General features: G+C 33.4%; 1 protein-coding gene across 2 annotated transcripts in view; it reads left to right on the top strand.

Moving 5' to 3' along the window:
- LOC125059747 (G-protein coupled receptor dmsr-1-like) overlaps window positions 1-22,775 on the top strand; it is a 46,717-nt gene that overhangs the window by 18,815 nt on the left and 5,127 nt on the right. For both annotated transcript variants that reach the window (XM_047664298.1, XM_047664303.1), the window contains exons 2-6: window positions 3,476-3,787; window positions 18,264-18,422; window positions 19,127-19,263; window positions 19,605-19,707; window positions 21,136-21,716. In XM_047664298.1, the coding sequence (XP_047520254.1) occupies window positions 3,503-3,787; window positions 18,264-18,422; window positions 19,127-19,263; window positions 19,605-19,707; window positions 21,136-21,716 (1,265 nt within the window). In that variant the 5' untranslated portion in view covers window positions 3,476-3,502. The remainder of the gene's footprint in view (window positions 1-3,475; window positions 3,788-18,263; window positions 18,423-19,126; window positions 19,264-19,604; window positions 19,708-21,135; window positions 21,717-22,775) is intronic.

Here is a 22,775-nt window from a genome sequence, read left to right on the forward strand (position 1 = left end):
ATGTCGGAGCGACGATATTCCTATTGTTCATTGTTAGTTACCTTCCCCGTCTTTTTCTACCTTCCTTTCTCCACGCGTAATCCTATCCTCATTTCTCGCTCTTTGTCTCTTTGATCTCACTCCGTCATATATGTTTCTGTTTTATGAAAAGCCATAATTCAATTCTTTTTATTATCAAGTATTTAGTGGTTAATTATCCTTTGTCATCGTTTAATACTCTCTCTATAAATTCAATATTTTAAAAGATTGGATATTAATACTAAGCTTTTAATCAACATTTTCAATTATGAGAATCATAACAGATGCAAAAATATTTCACTCATTTTTATTAAATAAATTTAATGAGATTTTATTGAATATTATAGTCTCTGTTTGGGATTTCGATAACAGACTGATATACGAGTATGGTCTTCTAGAACTATTTAAATACGTACCTAACGTATTTAAAGAGTTCTAGAAGACTCTCTCTCTCTCTTATAGCCTTTTCTCAACAAACTCCCGTCTACAAAACGGGTGTGTTCAAGCAAGCTGATCTTTGTAATATTGTAAACCGGAGATTTGTATTATTGCGTGTTGCAAAAAGTGAAATACTACTAGACCGATTTGAAAAGTTCTTCGACCAATATAATGTAAAGGTACATCCTAAGTAACAAAGGCTATTATTTCTTCTTCTTCAGATGCCGCTTTACTACTAAAGTTTGGCTGTTAAGAGCTTAAATGGCAGGGTTTATTGTACTAAACAGCTCCTCGGCAGATGTGATGCCGGTTCTTTTCCGTACGTTCCGCAGCCCGTCTCTTAAGGCCGATTTACATTATCTTAGTGTTTAGGAGAGTGCTTTAGTACAACTTGAAAGGCAAGTTCTTGAGCGTAGCGTTTACATGTTTCAACTAAAGTACTATCCTAAAGCACTCTCCTAAACACTAAGATAATGTAAATCGGCCTTAATTTGAATAAGTTGCAACAAGTTCAATCGACTTTCCGTATTTTAACAGTCTACATACTTTCGTGTCGTCCCGAGTCGTATTGTTTATTAACAAAGCATTAAAAATGTGTTAAAGTAAAAGTTACATCCGTTTGAGGGTAATAGTTTTGAATTTCGTTACACGCATTTGATGATACTGATTACGCAGGAGTCTTAAGGGACTTTCATTGGAAAACTACAAGTGATTTTTGCTGCCGGAAACGCGTCTAAGTATTAAAAAAAAAAAGTTTTGCGCAATGTATTGAAATTTGTAAACAATCAGCCATTTTCTACTTTTCTATTGGTTATAAGAGATATGACATTCACTTAAAAATCATTTTTTTTAATTAAACAATTGTTAATAATCGTGTTTTTTATTTATTGATTATTTCCTAATTTTTTTAAGACACAACAACAATATTAATGGGGTGGAGTCATTTTTACGTTATAGAGAGGTTTTCGTTGTAACGAATAACGTTATGAAGACTTTGTATTTCTTTTTGGACGTTCACAAGTGTATATTGTGTCCTATATGAATAAATGAATTTGATTTGATTTGACTTCACCTATTTTATCTGGACTTTTGAATAGATAAGAATATTTTTTATACATACAAACAATCAAATATACACTAATGGAGACACAGTTTTAATCCAGACCAAAAAATAAATATTTGACGATTAGTTGAAAACTTAAAACACCTTTTGTGATGAAAACATAGTATCTTATGTCAATTGGGTTGACCTTTATTAGTCCCAAGTTTGTAATCTATTCTAAAAATACACTTTCTTAAATATTTTATAAGTTTTATTGTTTCTTTCTTCTCTCCTGTTTTTTTGTTGAAAGAAAGAAAGAGCGAAAAATCTTTATTATACATACTGGATATTAAGGTTAAATTGCACAGGACTCCCTGTGTTGTGGACAGCCAGTCTCTTCCTATACATAAATAAATAAACTTTAAGTTGGCTGTCTTAAAATTACTTCTACCGCTCGGCGAAGTAGCTTCATGTATTTTAAACACCTCCGCAAAACTCCGTCACAGTGGCGTAGCTACCTAGGGGCTAGGCGGGGCAGTGCCCCGGGGCCCTCAAGCTCAGGGGGGCCTCAAATCCTTACCAGAAATCTCGATCGAATTGAAATTTTGGAAATTTCTCCCATTTTCAAAATAAATATGACAGGTTGCAAACCCACTTTAATCATGACAACTCAGTTGAGAGAAATTCAAAAGTTATGCTTAGGGAATTCCCCTAAATTCTTTCTGTAGGTTGGCAGTGTCGTCAATTTCACGGATAGTGATATGTGCATTTCGGAATTCGAGATTGGAAGCATTTATAAGAAAGAATTAAACAACACAGTTGTTCGAGTGCCCTGCAGTGCACAAAATAGCTTAAGTAGCTTAGCATTCTTAAAGTATTTGCATATTCATATTTATATTTGATAAAACCGAATCAGTTTACACAGCAGCGGGCCCCAAATTTCAATTTGCCCCAGGGCCCTTGGTTGCCTAGCTACGCCACTAACCGCCGAACTTAACTTTTGGTTGTAAAATTTGTATGAATTAACTTCACCTCGACCTCAAACTCTTTTCCTATGAAAATAGAATTTATAACGTTGAAAGTGTTAAATATTGCTTTTTGTCTTCACGTGCGCCGAACTAGAGAGTATTATGGTTCTCGTTTAATCCAATAAAAAGTGTTTAAATGCTCTGCAACAGTAAGAATGAAGAGGAAGCTTTTGAACAAAAAGTATATCTTCCTCCGTGAAGATTTCTTCATGTAGAAAATATCTAGCTTTAGTTCGAATCAGATAAAAGTACGTGACCTTGATTGATTAAGTCTAGAAGTGACTCATAAATAACAATGTTGTTGTGTTGAATAACAACTCAAATGCGATCTAATTCGTTTCATACATTCACATGTTCTATGCCTGACTTCACAATTTTTGGGTAAGAGATATTCGGTTTTTTGAATAGGTCTTTTGGTATACAGATCAACAATTACAGCTCAATTTACCATACCAGAATAGACTAAAAATTAAATTTAGGTATTTAATAGGTTCCATAGAACTTGCCGTGACTCTGCTCATTTAGTTTTTTACTTGACTGGTTTTAGTAGACGAAGTACTTCGATACTTGGCGAAAAAAGAAAAAGAATAGTTAAAGAAAACAGACATTAATATTACTATAATTAAGCATTTTAAACCTAATATAAAGTTAAAATCTAATATAAAAACGAAAGTCTTTCACTTAATTTAAAGTCTATTTCGTATTTACTTTTAAAAGCTTAAGCTTTTGTTTAAAAACACAAGTTTGTGTGTTTATCACATTAAATTAATTTATAGTAAAAACGTTTCTTATTAGATGCTATCGTAAACACCTTATCACCCGTTTTACTTAGACTACTTAGAATAGTTTTTATTTAGGTTTTATTTGTTTTTTAATTAAATTAAACCAATCCGCCTAAATTGGGCAAACCATTGTATTCACATTAAATTAACAGAAATATTTGTTACAGTTTGACTCGCCGCATGTCTTCATCAAAATGGCGAACAACTCGCAGACTCTAGTCGACATATTCAATGAGATACTCGCTGCGTCTGGGAACTCATCGGACATAACTATCAATCAGACAAAAATAATATCTGCACTTAAGGAACAAGCGTCTAAAGATAGTATAAAAGAGAATATTGGCTCTGTGTTGGCCAAAGTCGTGAATGATGCTAAATTTAACCTGCCGAAGAAGCCGGAGTCCTGTGGTTACTGTGATGGTGACTTCAGAGATGTTTTGGAAGCTTACAATGGCATTCATGGATATGTCAGCTTAATAGTGAGTAATCTTAATATATATAAATTACGTGTCACGTTGTTTGTCCGCTATGGCCTCCTAAATTACCGAACCGATATCAATCAAATTTGCACACCGTGTGAAGTTTGATCCAACTTAAAAGATAGGATAGCTTATATCTCAATTTATACCCGCAATATTATTTTATTGCAAAATATCTGTTTATTATTTGATAATCACAATTCTAACAGATGGCGCTGTGTTGAAAGTACCAACGTTTCACATAAGCTACAATATAATGGCATAACCACCAAAAAAGCATGGTCCCTATGACGGGTGTTCTCCTACCGTTTCCCTTGAATAGTTTGCTACTATGTAATATAACAAAAACCTTAGCCACAGCAACGCTTGGCCGGTCTGCTAGTATTTAATAATTGTTTAATAAGTTGCCTCTGCACTTATCAGCTCTGAGGCATAGTTGAACATGGCATAGAGCAGAGGACCGACCAGCGAACAATAATTGTTTTTTTAGATAGCTAAAAGATTTTCCCGTCTTAAAAAGTGACAAAGAAGTAGACAAGAATAATCTATCAACCACGGGGTTCTCGGAGTTCCACAGAATAAATAACATTAAAGCTATATTAAAAAACGTTTCTGTAAATGAGTTCATATACATTTTAGATATGCAATATCATCGTGGAAGTGATAAGTTATCTAATGAATGTTGAACTTAATTGTTTGCATAGTTTGATACTGATTCGTTATAATCTAGATAGTTAATCAGCCTTGGAACTTCTGGTTTAGCTAACGTACCTTCAAAGTTCGTGTTCGTGCCTTCAAAGGAAGTTTTAATAAAAAATATCTATAAAACTGAAGAACATTTTTTTTGAATTCTCTAGAAATTTAATTTTAATGTTTCTGCTACGCTGCTTAAGCTACTTAATGTTTCGTCCTTGTCACTCTGCAAATAAATAAAGGTGACAAAGTATTTATTTTGCAAGACTTTTCATTTGTCGTATAATAATTATTGACTATGTGTAATGACATTGTCACAGCGTTCACTAGCACTGAAACTTTAACATCAGCTAGGTGAGGGGTAACGGGTTCGATTCCCAGTTCGAGGGCAAGTTTTAATTTAATTTTAATTTGTTCTCGGCCTTTGGGAGGGTAGTGCGGTACCGTACATGGAGGACACGGTCGAATTTCTAAAAAAGATAAGCACGAATTATAAAAAATTCTATACTTGACGCTGGCTAATGCACAAATCGTGCCAGAGCCATTAAAAAAAAAAAACTTTAACATCTATTTTGCATCAAATTCATGCAGAGAAAGCTTTTAAAAATAAGAACGGGATTTCTTGACTAAACGTACGCACGTTGTTACATATTTAATTTTGCATTTTTAAATGCTGGTTATTCTATTCCACAACTAATCTTAAAACCTTTAATAATAATGATCAGTGGGTCGACTCAGCCACAGCTTATCTCTAATGAGAATATTCCCGAAGGTATTTTAGTGTCCAAAGGCTCTCTCTACTCCATAACTCTCATACTGCGATGGGATCTTTTTCTTTAAAGAAAAATCTACGTTGCGATTTTTTTATTCAGGCCCATTCGAATCAAGTATTTCGAAGTAAGCGAACCCGAGACTTCATGATCTGCAGTCCAACGTGCTAGATGAGTCGTAAATTAAACTAAATCTTATAAAAGCTACACAACAAAGATGGCATTTTAAATATTTTCCACCCACAACGTTTAAGCCGCCTTCGTATTGACCCATTTGCTAGTTTCACAGGATTTTTATGCAATATAGAATGACTCAATTCTAAAAATAATTTATGAACTGGAAATTTTCTAGTTCCATTAGTAAGAAACTTGAATAAAATGAACTCACAAATATAACAATAAAAACTGATTTTACGTAATGCATGCTTTATACTTAATAAATATTATTAACTAACAGATTTCCTTCAAACCATAAATATTTGAACTAAAAAGCGAATAATATAGGTGAAAAAAAAATAAAACAAAAGGATCAGTTCCAGGGATTAACTCTAAGTTACCTAATAAGGTAAAAGTTAAAGTTAGACCCTAACGCCCGTCCCCAATAACCTATCTCAATCCATAATCCACCACCTGAGGCAGTAATCTTAATCCAAATGTTGTAACAAGTGTGCTAATAACCAATCGATGGATTGTAAAAGCCATCTGTCGATACACGCTATCCATGGGAGGTCGTATCAGTGTCTGCGGATAGACCTTTGTATGAAAATGACAGTTGACGAAAGCTCCATTTTAACAGTTAATTATTTTAACAGATTTTAATTTACACCAGTTTTTGTAAATAATTAAAAAAACTGTTTGTTATGTTTTAACATACACATGTATATTTCAATGTTATTTCTACGGTTTTATTTACTTTATTTGGGTTACATTGATTATCAAATGTGAGTGAAAACTCGGTAAAATGGAACGACAAAGAGCATTTTATCCGTCGCCAAAAATGGATTGTCTTCGTACGGTTTGTTTATTGGGATGCATATAGGAGATCGATCGACTGCCACGGTCTGATCTCAGATTGTTTTCAATCTGAGATTGTGGATTAATTATTGGGTTCGGGCGTTAGACGGACTACTATACTTATATATCTTTTGACATGTCAGTCGTTTTGTCGCTGTGACTGAAATTGGTTGCATAATTTGTGCATACGCAGGTGCCGATCCCTTATGTTGTGAGTAAAGAAGTTGTGATTTGTAAAAACCCAATATAAATTAATAAGTCATGAAATACCTACTAGTGGTAATAGCTTAAGAAACTAGGGGTAAAAACACCAATAAACTATACGTACAATAAATGGGAAATAATGTTTGCTAACAGCAAATAGAATTTTCTTAGACATCACTAAAAGCTAACCGTTATAGTCAAGTGCCGCAAAAAGGAGTAAAAACCTTCTCGGAAGTTTTTTACTAAAACCTTAATATTTAGAGTGCATTTTATTCTAAAGACGTTTAAAATTTCGTTTTATTTAACAAAATAATCGTCGTACATGCAACATAAAGTAGATCGAATCATTTGTTACAATAGGTTGTAACAAACGTACGTGTGTACGATTATATCGTATTATTAAAAGGCCGGCAACACACTCGCGAGCCCTCTGGCATTGAGAGTGTCCATGGGCGGCGGTATCACTTAACATATTTTGCCTTTTGCATTTTTTGCATCGTTCTATATAGAAAAAAAATATTTAAAAATCAGTAAAGAAGGGAAACCGTCTTTCTTATTTTACCACTCTTCCCATTTTTGTTTTACTTTTTCGCTTACGATTGCATATGATTAGTATCCCATCGGCCATCGGATAATACCCTCAGATAATCTTAGGAAGAAAATGACGGTAAAAGTTGCTTCCATTTTAATACGAATACTGCTTCTAATTTTCAGCTCCGAATATCTGTACTTCAATATTTGCATACCTGCCCACCGTATCTAATACGACATGACGGTACACTAAATCGTGTTTATAAATCTTTCTTATTGCCGCCATTACCCAACTTTATTGAGACAATAATGGAGAAATGTAATTTATAAAAGACCTGTATGTTGCACAATCTAATGATATGTTTTTTTCTTAATAAACAAAAATATTTGTTTGTAATACCAGTGTATGATATTACAAATATTTTTGTGTTTTTCAAAATGTGGTTATGAGGTGATTAAAAATGTTTTTTTTTAATTACCATTGTTATATTTGACCATAAATATGAAATAACTTTCTATATACGCAACACTGCTGACCATGAAACTTCAATAGCATTTGCCATTTCAATAACTAAATTCCTGCGTTACAGCTATTTAAATAACTAAAATGAGTTTTAGGGAGTGAAATTTCTTGCCAATTGTTATCAAAACTTTTGATTGAAATCACTATAGAGGTTACGTTGAGCAGTCTTGGTCTAGTGCAGTGGTGGGCAAACTTTTTTAATGGCGGGCCACAAATTTTAAGAAATTCTAGAGGAGGGCCAGAATCATAGAAAATGCATTGTGTGTTAAAGCTTTTAATCATAATATTATTAAAACATTACAAGTAGAATCTACTTTTTCTTCTGAACCGTCAAAACGTAATTATAACGCGCCGTATACTATCTATGTCGATGGACCCTCGGCGGGCCGGATTAAATACTTTCGTGGGCCTGAGTTGGCCCGCGGGCCGTACTTTGCCCATCACTGGTCTAGTGGCTTCAGCGTGCGTCACTCATCCATGAGGGCGTAGGTTCGATCCCCGGCTGTGCCCCAATGGAATTTATTTATATGTGCGCATTGAATATTCGCTCGAACGCAGAAGGAAAACATCGTGAGGAAATCGGCTTGCCTTAGACCCAAAAGTAGACGGTAGAAACAGATACAGAAATCTGAGTCCAATACCTAAAAAGCTTGTAGCACCACTTATTTATTTATTTTAGTGAAGTTACGTGGTAAGCATGATAGAGCCTGTTGTTCTTTGTATATTTGTTGATTTGGCACTCATTTTAACTTGTCTAAATCAAAACATTATTTATAAAAGGTAAAAAAAACTTAAGCAAATATTATAATAATTCATAATTTTACTCCTAAAATTATATGTTGTTTCCAATAATTTTAATTATAATAATATCTACTAACAAAGCTCTGGGTTTGTTAACTACGTTCTAATTTTGTTTAATAAAGTATTTATCGCCGTGTAGAATATTAATTTGCTAAAAAAATATCTCATTAAAGTTTGTTGATTGAATAGAAAGTTAAAATGAAACAAGTTTTTACAAAGATTTATGCTACGAAATCTCTGAGTTCCTGAAAATTCTGTAAGCGGGTACAAAACCGCACAAACAATCGTGCGTTATTTTTCAATTTAAAAGGCTGGTACTACTCGATAACGTTCAAGATACATTTCATTATATTAATTGCCAAAATTATCATTCCTTGAGTTTTATTTTGTTGTGTTTCCTCTGCGTGGTTTTCTAGGTTTTTATTGAAAAGACGATCAAAAAAATCTGTTTGCAAATGGTATCTTTTTTAAAGATGCAAAGGATGAATTTCAGCCAAACATAATTTGCTGCAGTTTCGGTTATCTTTCGATTTACAAACCTGATCTTTTCGTCTATCAGTGAGTGTACACAATAAACTCTCTCTCAAAGAAAAAATACTACACTAAAAATATAGAGCATGCACACGAGAAAAAAATACCATAAAAAAACAAACATTTAAAGATGTAAAAATAATGACAATTACTAATACATTTGATAAAAACAATATTTTTTGGATGAAAACGTATTTATCGGCCAATCTGATAAGAATTTTACCCTCGTAAAATCTTGCAGTATCTTCTTAAAAACGCAAAACGTCTAGCATGTCCTCAAAGCATTGTTAATTGTTATGATATCTGTTGATGGAGGAGCGTTGGAACCAATTTTAGTTCTCCCAGACGTAAGTTTTGTGTCCTAAAGTTTTAATTCGATATAAGAGACTACACAAGAACTGTTTTTCCTGTTTAAAGGTACTATTGGCACATTGTACGTAACATGTGGACTTTAGCTTTTTTTCATACATGCACGATTCATATATCACCAATTTTATTTGTTCTACGAGTTTCCATAATAGCGTAGCACGTATTGTACCACTACAACCCTCAGATGCCGAGACGTAGCGCTAAGTGTAAAAAAATGTAGTCAACATTTTTCAATATTGGATTTTGATATACAGCCGTGCGATTCTGTTAATCCGTGAGTTCACGTCGCTCTAGCAACGCTCCCTTCGTCACTCACGTCATTTTTGGAATCTCATGGTATTCTGTTAAGCAATTTCACATTACGTCTTGACAAGCAGGGAGCTTGTAGTTTATTGTTTATCAGAATGCCAAATCGTAAAATGACTGCTTCACGACTGATTTGAGCGCGACCGCCGCTGCGAAAACCGCTGTGAGAGTTCGAAAAGTGAGTTACAGAATCGCAATGCAGGAGTCTCTGTTTCTGATTCTCACCTTAAATCTGTATGAGCGTGCGCTTGTTAATCTTAAAGGCCATGGACCAATGGATACTTTATTTATGCGCAATTAACGTCCGTAAGGTGAACCACGCTGTGACATAGTGTTTAGATAGTAGGTCAACACATGTCCCTTGCTTCTACTTGCCTATAAAAATACTAACAGACACAGAAATGTGGTTCATAAATATACCGTTGATCAAGATATAAATATAAATAATAATAAATAGTTTATTTGCAACGAAAGTGGCACCATTAATGGAAACCTACCATATCAAAATAGGCATGCAAATGTCATATTAATTATCATGATGTCATAATAATAACGGGTAAGTTATTTATAATTGGTGTCAAAACTTATGGTCTAAATACTCTCCCACGCTATAAAGGCATCATGTCGTTATCTATACAAGACAGGTTTCCTTTTATGACTACCAATTTTACTCTTAATGTTAGGGATTTTAAAGATGAAAGACTTGTACGCTCCATTGAAAACCGGTTTTATCCCAACGGATTGAGTTTTGAGTAATTGGATGTTTTTACACTTAAAAATATTTATAATTTTGGAGGTTGATGAAAGCTTTTCATTACGGTATTACATATAAAATAAGTACTAAAGTACATTAAAGTATTAAGGGCTGTATGCTATAAAGGTTTATTATCTTTTAGTCTTAGTCTTCATTACTGAAGGTCGTGCCTGTCTTGGAAAGCCCTTACCGATCTTATCTCAGGAGGAGATCCATAATTGTCTTTATTTGGTCAGACCAACGGGAAGGCGATCTAGCCGGACATCTCCTGCCATCACTCCTTTCTACCATTACCAGATTTGTCGAGACTATTCGGCTCTCTCCTGGCAATAAGGCCAAAGTAGCTAAGCACCCGATAGTTGACAGTGTGGTGATCTTTAGTCGGTTAAGAAAAGACGTAATACTTCTTTAAGTACAAAAAATAACTCCTAAGACTTTAGCTGAAATCTAAAAATAATAATGAACGTTTTCTTCAGATATTTTTGTATTTGTTAAACCGTTATTCCCGTAACAAAGTACTTTTATTTTCTTTATCTATAAATAGTCGCCCTTTGGAATAAGTAGGTGGACAAGATGTTGGTTTTATTAGATACAATTTTTCACGCCAGTGGTTATTTTAATTAAGTCCTTTAATTTATTTAGTTGCGGCATTTAATATACTGTTATGGTGAAGCACATCGTAATATCGTATGTCCTAACTATTACGGCGAGGTATGAATTCTAATTACAATGCTTCTAGATTTAATAAATAGTACTAGTTTCAATATAATAAAGTTTTTGACAGCTCGAAAGTATCAGCTTTCCATATAAATAGTATAGTAGGTACTACACGTGTTGTATGCATGTTCGTTCTTCCCTTTGTTTCTTATTTGCCTACGGAATGTATATGTATTTTGTAGTTATTTAGCATAATTTTTTTTATTGCTGTACCTATAACGTAACATTTCCGCCATCACACATCTCTCTTTTCATCACAGCGTAAACAGAATTCGGCAGGACGGCAGAGTTCTTTACTTTAACCGTGCTATTTGACAATAAGATATATGAGAGTAATCCATATTAAGCAAGCATGATAGAATAAAATTACTGGAAAACGAACATTAACTTATCGAAATATAATAAAAATGTTGCTTTTCATATATCTGTCACGTGACACAAAATGGTCACAGATTAGTTTAATCGACATGTCTTAACATTCTTGTATATAATATTCGCTACCCTAATACAGTCTTGGAGTTTATTTTTGTTAGCGACTGATTTTGATCGAAAAATAATATATGTGTAATTTATTAAGGATACGTAAAAAAAAAATCTACGTTTTCACAGACATGATACATCATAGGGCTGGTGCGACGCTATCTTGACTAGAGAATGTTTATTGTAAAAAGGCAATCATTACAAAAATTACAATGACAATAATAAATAATCTGAAAAGTTTTAAAATCTAAGTCAATTGCCCATTGGACGGACACAATTTGCATTTACACGAATAATAACTTGTGTGTCTACTGTTTTTCTGATAATTTGTAACTTTTTCATTTATGGAAATTTGTATTTCCAATTTTCTTAACCTACGAAGTAATAATAAAAATTATTAAACAAAAAATTAAAACAAAGTTTGGTCCCTGTGGCAGCATTTCCTCGCTGTATTGCGATTATTCGTTGAGCCAGGAAAGCACCAGGTCTGGGGTCACCAGTACTATCTACCAGGCGCCAACTTAAATTTTAATAAGCGTCTATGCATTTGAACCCCACGGCCCAAGGATCTCTACAAAGGGAACAAAATCGAAGTTGGACTACTACTACTACTACTACTCTACTACTGCTTAGTTCTAATTACGCCCACTGAGCGCTTCGCGTAGCATCCATAACATGGTACTCTTCTATTATTTATTTATTTTATTATATTACTCTTCTATTAGATAATCAATTTCGCATATTATTCGTGATGAGGATACTGATAGCTTTTGTGGTTAAAGCACGTATTGAAATCTACTAATTTACATATGACAATGTATATATGTCCTAATGACTTACGTGATATACATATTCAGGCATTTTATAACTTTTATGAAACTGCAAATTTGTAATGAAGCATTGATCATATGATTAACAGTGTTATTTATACTATACAATTTAACAATGCGGTTTATTAAGAGACTTCCGGAGTCACATCAATACAATACGAAGATAAAGGTGGAATATTACTTAAATCATAATATGTTCACTTTAGTTTTTTATAAAATGACAATTGTGCAATTAGTTAGTGGATACGTTGTATTGTCTTTTATTAACATAACTTTTACACATTTAAAGAAAACACTTTTTTAACGGTATGATTGAATTATAAACTTTTAATTATTTTACATAATTTTAAATTTTTCCCGACGTTTCGCGTGCTTTACAGCGTGCGTGGTCACGGTGACTGAAGACAAAGGGTGTTGAATATTGATATCGACTAAAAGATGAAGGGTTTTTGCAGAAATTACTCACGGTATCCTCTATTTTCGTGAGATTTGACAGTGGATACGTTGTCGGCCTTTGAGGCAGAGTTAAGCTCTTTTTGTGTCTTCCTGCAGGTCCATCCTCCTGGATCTAGGGAGACTTCTACTTGGAGCCGATTTCACAGTTCTCAAAAGAAAAGTATAGCGAACAGTGGAACTGCCATGTCTCTGCGTACTTATAGGAATTTGATATATGTTTTTATAATATCAAAGTTCGTACGATTTTCAGTTTGAAAAAAAAAACATTCCTTTCATAATCAGTCGTGACTATCGCATTTTTTCTCAAGAATAAAAATTCTGAAAACTGCTGCGAATTGGCCGCTAATAAAACTTAGTAAAATTAATGTATTTCCGTTATAATTATATTTAAAGTGTAAATACGATTTTGTATCTACTACGACTATATTTGCTTTCAAAACGTTAGATTGACAACAAAGTTAAAACGTACTTTTAAGGTTTAATTTTGCTGCATAAAATTCTGATGATGCGCGCTCAACACAATGTCACAAACTAGATTAAAAAGTCTTTTCTAGATTAAAAACCGCGATAAACATTTCATTATAGGCTTTAATATAAACAGTTTAATCCCAGGATTTTCTTTGCGGAAAATTCAACGTTGAATAAATTGCATATAACCAGTGAAAGAGAACAGAACTTGTAGCAAAATCAAGAATCTTGAAAATTGAATAAAATTTCCAAGTTTTCCAGATATAAAATTTAATATTTCCTACAATATATTTACTGTATTACTAAAAATTGCCTATTTTGAGATATATGTTTAACTTCATATATGTGAACATTTTACCTGCTTGCTAAATTTTTTTAATCTATTTTTTTTATTTTTTGGCTCTGGCACGATGTGCATTAGCCAGCGTCAAGTATAGGATTTTTTTATAATTCGTGCTTGTCTTTAGAAATTCGACCGTGTCCTTCATGTATGGTTTAGGCACTCGCCCGGTACCGCACAACCCTCCCAAAGGCCGAGAACAAATTTAAATTAAATTAAAACTTGCCCTCGAACCGGGAATCGAACGCGGTACCCCTCACCTAGCTGCCACTTAATAAGACCGCTAGGCTATGAGGCCCCTATTTTTATCTATTGTTTAATAATATATAATAATATTTTTTGTTGTCAGGTTTCTTTACGCATATTTATAGTGTGAAAGTATCAGTAAGATCAAGAATTCAATCTATTTAGTGTAATTTTCTAAGCATAATTTTACCTACGAGTACGAGTATTAAATGGGTTTTTGATCAAATACTAATAAAACAAAAATGCATTCTATAAATTAATTTACTCGTAAAATAATGTAATCCATATATTTAAACAATATTATCATATATTCAGTTACGCGCCAACATTATTTTGTATACATGGCGTGATCTTTGTCGCGTCTCATTTGTCATTTTTATATCTACCGTTTTATTCTGTGTTCGCTTGTACGCATCACGTGTTACAGAATAGTATTTAAATATTAATAAACGAACATATAATATTTCTTTTGTTTTTAATATTAAACAACTTCGTTACCTGAATCTGAAGGATATTTGTCCTTCATCACTAGGTAATGCAATGTCTACTATGTTATATGTTTCAGCATTATAGTTTTTATCATATATTATTTCATCTATACAAACAATGACAAACCTAGTATTTTACTAATGTGTCATTCCCCTTTACATTTTGTAAAATAAAAAGTTATTGGATTTTTTAATTGCGGTTGTGAATGCGGTAGATTTATGTTTTATTAAATCATTCAATTTCCATACAACCAACAAAAGCTCTACTACCGCAGCGTCTAGTCGTATTGGCGTCTCGCATATGCAATGTTTAAGAATAATGTTTGATAATTATTGAGTACAATATATTGTTGGTGCAATAAAGTTTTCGGGGTTCGACTGACTGTAAATAATGATTTAATTGGTAGAGCGCTAATAGTAATATAACTATTGTATGTTTTATAAAATATTTGAAAAACTGATGACATAAATTTCCAAACTTTGAATTAAGTTTCAATTTAGGACGTATTTCAATACTTTTTTAAGTAATCTAATCTACAGAAGCCTAGGAACATCTTGTCTGAATCATTGTCTCGGTATATTATTAAGATTTTTATATTCAATATTTTTGATGTTATACTTCTTTAGGCGCGTTATGAAAAATTTATGAGAGTGAAATTTTACGATGCGCGCGCCGTTACACAAAATTAAGAGAATGAAGTTAGTTCTAGGTGGCATGAAAATCGATAATAACTATGTTCAAGTTGTATATTCTAGTATTTTTATATTTAGAACACGTGTTTCGTAACAGTACAATTAAACAGTGTGAATGAATAAATATTATTTTGGTGTTTTTATTAAATCAATTTCATATACGACGGTGGTAGTATTTACTAATAATAATTTTAATATTTATCGTTAATCACAACTGCATTTTACTTATTTTTTTCCATACGCCAAAGAAGTATAACTTCTAACGCGAGTACATAAGTACACACACTCTTTTTTTTAAGTAATTTAATGTAGTAAGTAATTACAACCAAAAACAGAAGACTCTGTCTCTGTGAATCCTTGTCTCGTTTCCTTATTAAGAAAGGGATTTATATAATATAAATATAAATGAGTATATAATTGAATAGCACTATGTAATCAATTATAATTTAGTTCTGTAAGGTGTTTGTGATGGCGCGTGGAAGCCTACGCAACGTTTTCATTGTTTATATCTGTTCGAAGAGGAAAATGTCTCAAAAGCCTAAGAACGTAATTAAAATTAATGAGAATTGACAGAGAGTCAACAATTTTTGCCAACAGCATTTTCTTAAATAAAATCAAGGATTTATCTCCGATTTCCTGAATAACAATACTTTTGGTAGTCCCATGCTAAGCTGGTGAAGCTTGTGTTATGGGTACTAGGCAACGGATATACATACATATTATAGATAGATATACATATTTAAACAACCAAGACCTAAGAACAACACCAAATGCTCATCACATCGATGTTCGCCTCAGCCGGGGATCGAACCCGGGACCCATGGATTCGCAGTCAGGGGCACTAACCACTAGACCAATGAGTCGTCGATTTCTGCATTTCTCCTTCTTCGGACCTTAATGATTGTTCCAAAATTCTGTTTCCAATCAGAACTAAACTTATTATTAATTATTATTCGCAATATATTATTAGGTTTAGCAGTAAGAATGTTTTTTAAAACTCCAATAAATATCCAACAAATTTTATTACAATAAATTCTTTACTATTCATATTAGCTAAATAATATATATACGTTACACAATAGCCGAGGCAGCATAGTCGATGAATAAACCAAATACAATTTATTACAAGAACCGAATGTGTGTTATTGGCAAGTATATATATATATATATATTTTTTAAACCTTTACATATTACCACTTGATATATCTCTTTATTTTGTACTAGCGTCCTGCCTGGGCAAGCACGGGCATCCATGACTCGTAAACCTTAAAAAATTATAGACCTAAAGCTTCCATATGAATAGTTGTGAAAACCGCAATCAAATCCGTGCAGCAGCTTTTGAATTCTGAACAGACAGATCGACACATCGGAGGACTTATTTTATTTATTTTTTGTAAGCTCAAGCTCTATAAAGCTCAATCTTTCATTGTAAAAGCAGTGTTCGTGAGAAACGTTTACGTTCGACAATTTTATCTCTGACTTCCAAATCTGACTATCACGGGAAAAAGTATTTTCACTTGTCAGGTTTATAAGTAACGTGGCTTTCTATTGGTAAAATAATTTTCTAAATCGGTTCAGTAGATCCAGAGATTATTTCCCTCTAAAAACTCATCAACTTTTCCTTTTATAATATTAGTATAGATAATGTGCCGATAATCCCGTGAAATAACCAATAAAATAGGCTTAGTTACGAATTTAAATGAAAAATCCGTCGTATGTTTTCTAAAATGAAATTTTCTTTTAAAGCACGTTTCACTTTAACCTTGTTTTATCGAGCTTACCTAGAGCTTACTGTATTTATTTTTAGAACCACTAATAAATATTTATACTCAAAGCCTTGGTTTCGTCTTATAGTATCAGAGCGACTTATCCCTGAGGCTCAATCCCTCAATTTTTTATAGAACAGGGGGCAAACGGGCAGGAGGCTCACCTGATGTTAAGTGATACCGCCCCGCCGCCCATGGCAACTCTCTATGTCAGAGGGCTCGAGAGTGCGTTGCTGTCCTTTTAAATATTTGTACGGTATTTTCTTAAAGGACCCTAAAAATTGGTTCGGAAATACATTGGTGGGTTGCTGGTTCCACATAGGACGTCGAGGTGATACGTGTGGAATTCCGTATTCTGCCTCCACGTCCGATGATGAAACTCAGCTACAGGTAAAAATCTGTGGTAATTGCTGTAGAAGAAGCAGAGTAACACATCTCTACGCAACGCCAAAGTCGAATAAAAAAGCGGCAAGCGGTGGCGACCCCCTTTAACTTCGTTGTGGATAAAATTAGACAATTCTATGTATTCATTTAAAACAAGTTTTGTAATATTGATATAGTCAGTATAAGATGTTGTTAGGTTAGCTTATCACGTAATACCTTAAGAAAGGAGGTCCCTAAAGTAGGGACTGAATAAATTGACTTTTTACACGGAATTCTAATGCTGTATGTGTATGACATATGTTTTCTTCTTGTAATATAACCTTCCTAGTTGGCAGTGGTTAAAAGAGCTTTACATAACGTAGATGAGGTACAATGAAACACGCAATTTAAATCAGATATTCATGGAAAAGCGTATTACATTATTGGTATTATTTTATCAATGGATTATAATGTTATAGCATTTTGAAGTAGGATTATGAGAGCCAATAAGCCTGGTTAATTACATACTGTATATTGGTTTGCATTTATTGCGATGTTAGAAAGTTTCCAAAGGGCTTATAATAAAGCCTGTTTATTTCGTCGTACTCCTTCTGTACCAGAACTCTATCTCGGGTAAAGGCCTCTTCAGCTCTTTCCAAACCTCTCTATCCATCCTCTTTGTCCATTCATTTCTTGTGATCGTTTCTATAACCTTCTACCCAACTTTTCTGTCACCCTCTTCTTCTTCTACCCCTTGGTCCTTTCCATATAGTTGTTTTTAAAGACCAACTTTTACCTGTGCGTCTTGCTATACGTCTCGCCCATGGCCACTTTTGTTGTATGCCGTAAATGACATCTATAACTTTTGTTTAGTCTTATTTTAAAACAGATTAATTATATTTAATAATTACCTAATACGCATAATTTTACACGAGCTTCGACACGAAATGACACGAAATCCAAAAATCGATGACGTGTCAGACACAAAAGGATCACATACTTGTCTATAAAATAAATATTATCAAGGAATTGAAGCTAATCTGATGCTATAATCTATTTTGTAGCGCCACTGCATTGTCATGATACGGAAATTATGTTTTTGTTTATATGAATAAAATTAATTATTTTTATAGGTTTGTACAATTGGCGTGCTGGCAAACACTATGAACGTAGCAGTTCTTACCCGACGCGATATGGCCGCAGCGCCTATCAACCGTCTATTGAAGTGGCTGGCAGTAGCTGACGTATTTGTGATGCTGGAATACGTCCCGTTCTCCATATATAAATACCTGGTAATTAGATGTTGAAGTTCTCGTAACTTTTATAAGGGAGAGTTGTGTCTATTTCATTGATTCTGATAACGAAACAATAATTATCATGGCGTGGTGGATTTTAGATTCGATAATAATGTAGGTAAATTATAAAATCATTATCATTTATTTTTAACACACAAATATACAGTACTTATAATATTCTTAACCTACATAGTAATAATAATAAAAAAATAAAATGGATAAATAGAAAATGAAAACAAATTTAAAGTTTCCTCCCTGTGGCAGTATACTTTTATTAGCAGCATTTCCTCGCTATATTGCCATACTTATTCGTAGAAGGAAAGCACCAGCCTTGCGATTCTGTAACTCACTTTTCGAACTCTCACAGCGGTTTTCGCAGCGGCGGTCGCGCTCAAATCAATCGTGAAGCAGTCATTTTATGATTTGGCATTCTGATAAACGCTGTGAAAACCGCTGTGTGAGTTCGAAGAGTGAGTAACAGAATAGCAAGGCAGCTCTGCGGTCACCGGTACTATCTACTACGTGCCAATTTAAATCTTTAATTAACAATGTACATTATTGTTTCGAAATTAGAATTTTCTTGTTCTTATCTTGTTCGTGTGTGTTGTGTGATTTTATTAACTGAATTCTTTTTGCGTAAAAATGTATTTTAGAATAAGAAGTCACGTGGAAACTCGTTAAATAATCGTAAATTCTTTCAGCTACTTCCGGAAACACTGGACTTTTCATATTCCTGGGCGATGTATCTGCTGTTCCATATGCATTTTGCGCAGATATTGCATACAGCCTCGATTTGCCTCACGTTGTCGTTAGCGATATGGAGATATATTGCGATAAAGTAAGTGCCGGGGCTACCATTAATAGACATTAATGAGATTAAACACCTATAACCTATGGTTATTTAAACGTAGATAAAACGTTTAAGAGAACTAAATGTAAATGAAACAAGTAACAAACTGGGTATCTTTATTACATAAAAAACTATAAAAATTATTATTTTAATACGCAGAAATATGTCTGCCCCATTAATAATTACCAGCATTTCAAATTCGCTTAATAATAAATACCCTAACAAAAGAACAAAAAAACATAATCTGAAAACAATTGAACAAGAGTAATAAACTTTACATAAACATAATTGATGTAAAAAATCTCAACTATAATGACTTTTTTTTCTAGATACTCAGATCGAAGTCACATCCTATGCACCGAGAGGCGCTGCAGTATCGCAATACTGAGCAGTTTCATTCTCCCACCAATATTATGCATACCGACATTCATGGTGAGCCTCCATCTTCATTTCTTTGATCTAGGCCAGCTGAAGCGAGAAAGTTTTAATTAAAATAGCTGCAATTAAGATGATAAAGTTCCTGTTTACTCAAGGGCTCTTGTTCTAAATTAATAACTAACGTTGCATAGTTGTATTATGATAGATAGATTTATGATTTATATCCCTTTCAAAAAATGAAAAGAAACAATGTACTTTTGTGCAATTTGGCGACCAGATTGGTCCTTAAAGTATACGGCGTATAATCAGGAGGTATGAGTTTTAATTACACCTCTATCAATGTCCGTCGTTCCGCAACTGAGCGTTTTTAAGGCACTGTTTGCCGCGCACCACCTCTGTGAGGAACCCCCCCAGCATTCGCGATCCTTCTGGCATTGAACGTGTCCACAGGCAGCGGTACCACTTAATATCAGGTGCCTCCAGCTAATTGGCCACCTGTTCTATTAAAAAAGTCTAGGGTTTGATTCTTAGCGAATCAAATAAAAACACGTCGCCATCTGATGTTGTTCAAACCTTCCTATAACATAAAATTTGATATTATTTATAAGATCCGTCACACATGAGCTCCCCAGTTCATAAGACACTTGGTCTGTTTAATACGCTGACCAAGGTTAATGCAAGGAAAAAAATTAATATTCAAATTATTTTTTTATTATTTTCATAAAGTTATATAATATTAACCAAGCACGTAACTATTGATTGCGCAAAAACTATATAAATATTAAAACACATGATTTTATGTTGAATAAATAATGGTAGTTTTAAAAGTTGCGAGGAAATAGATGGCAAAAAGTAAATGTTTAAGTGCTTTATTTGAACTTTCTGGAGTCGTATTGAGGAACGAACTTATATAGGCGCCTTCCGAGTACTTGAGCAATCTCATTTTAAGATGGGCGACCGTGCAGTGAACCGCAAAAGGCTCTTATTTTGTTTGTTTTTACTTATATTTATACAATTTTGTTTATAAAACACGACCTAAAGAACGTAAAGCGAAAAACGAAACGAATTTTGCGTTCCGTTATTTTGTGATTGAGCTGTTGACAGCATATTTAGTCTAATACGGGTTGACATGCGACATGATATTACGTTTGTTTTACTAATCAAAATCGATCCCAAACTTTTATCTGGTGTAGTATGTTTTACTTCTACCACATTGATGTGTGTTTTTTTCTATTTCCTCACCTTCATCGTACGTGCATTTTTAATTACCTTAAAGAAAAAACAAATACTGTACAAAATCTCGTCTTAGAGTGGTACTCTTGTTCAAATATCAAAATATATTATTTCTCTATATTGGCGGCGTATGCAGAAATCATATTAATGACTCATTTGGAATAATTAAGCTTATAAACTACAATTGCATGGTATCATTTACACAAAATGCTCGCCTGTTTTGAATACAATGTACATTCTTTGTTACAGGTATTTGACATTCATACACAAAATGTTAGTGACACTCGGGGACGCCCTGAATTAGCATATCACGTAGATTCGAACAGCCAAGGAATCCTTTACCAATTAAACTTCTGGGTTCACTCCGTGTTAATCAAACTGTTACCTTGTTCGATTCTAACAATTATAAGCCTATGGCTTATTCGGGCCTTGTATAGTGCGAATCAACATCAAAAGAATTTGAGAAACTATAGCTCATGTCCCGCCGCCGAGAAAATGGTAAAGCGGCAACATAAAGCTGACAAAAGGACTGATAGAACTACGAAGATGCTGCTCGCTGTCCTACTTCTGTTCCTAGTGACGGAGCTTCCGCAAGGGATTCTGGGGCTGATGAGCGGCTTGCTGGGGTCATGTTTCTTTAAACGTTGCTATGGACTGTTTGGAGAGTTAATGGATTTCCTGGCATTACTGAATGGAGCGATAAACTTCATCTTGTATTGCTCGATGTCGCGTCAGTTCAGACAGACGTTTCGACAGCTACTGTTGCAGAAACACTTTGCAAGATTCCTGCCAGCCACCGGCTCGCATTCGGATTCGCATAACCAGAACACGTATGTATTTTCACCATTTTTTTGTTATTACGAATTTAAAGAAACCATATTAATCCGTTTGAATAACACGTTTATTGCGTATTTATGTATATAATATATAATAAAAGTCAGGTCAATTTCGGTGGTAAAATATTTTAAGTCGTACTATATATTGAGTTATGAAACATACTATGCATTCTATAAATCACATTTTAAAGAAATTTAATTAGCTCTTCTTTGAATAACATCTTCATTAACCTTTGAATGATTCATAATTTCATTTTTGAATGAAGCAGAACTTAATAGGATATAATTAGGAACTTAATGCGAAGTAATAAAAACACGTTACATGGGTCTTTTAAAATTTGCAATTTAAATTATAACAATGCGTTTAATTATACCTGTTTTAAGATAATTTAAAATTGAATGTAAATGAGCTTTTACAACAAAACTAAGCTGTTTACATAGTATAAGATCCCGATATACAACGACCATCACCGAGATGCTTATTTAATGAAACGTATTTTATATTTAACTAGCGGACCCGACAGACGTTGTCCTGTCTTAACTATGAATATTGATTTCAAATTGGTATAATGAATTAAAAAATATTTCAGAAACAAAGTGTTTATTATTCTAATGCTTTATGTTATACAACATTCTTTGTTTGTTTTTCTGGCTCGCATATTATTATATTATCAATATAATAACTCCGATCGAAGCATTTATTTTGAACGATATTCATTTTTCTTACATCCTCTGACGATATTTGCAGCACGCATTCTGTCAATGTTGTGTTATGTCAAACGCCATAAGGTTACACCAAAAAGTTCGAATTGTATGGTGGTTAAGTATTCTTGAATTTTCTAATTTTCCGCGACAAATCGGTCGAGCCGTTTTCATGTGATGTCGTGACAACGGAAAACGGGTTTCATTTTTAAATATATAGATTTAATATGTCAATAAATATAATCCATATGGGTTGCCTAGCAAATTTCAGTCCAGAGTATGTTTAATTAATATTTAAAAAATTTTTTTTTATAATTTGCATGTAGTACATTTTTTTATTTTTTTTCAATC

The sequence above is a fragment of the Pieris napi genome, chromosome 2, assembly GCF_905475465.1.
Source record: "Pieris napi chromosome 2, ilPieNapi1.2, whole genome shotgun sequence".
NCBI classification, from domain to species: domain Eukaryota; kingdom Metazoa; phylum Arthropoda; class Insecta; order Lepidoptera; family Pieridae; genus Pieris; species Pieris napi.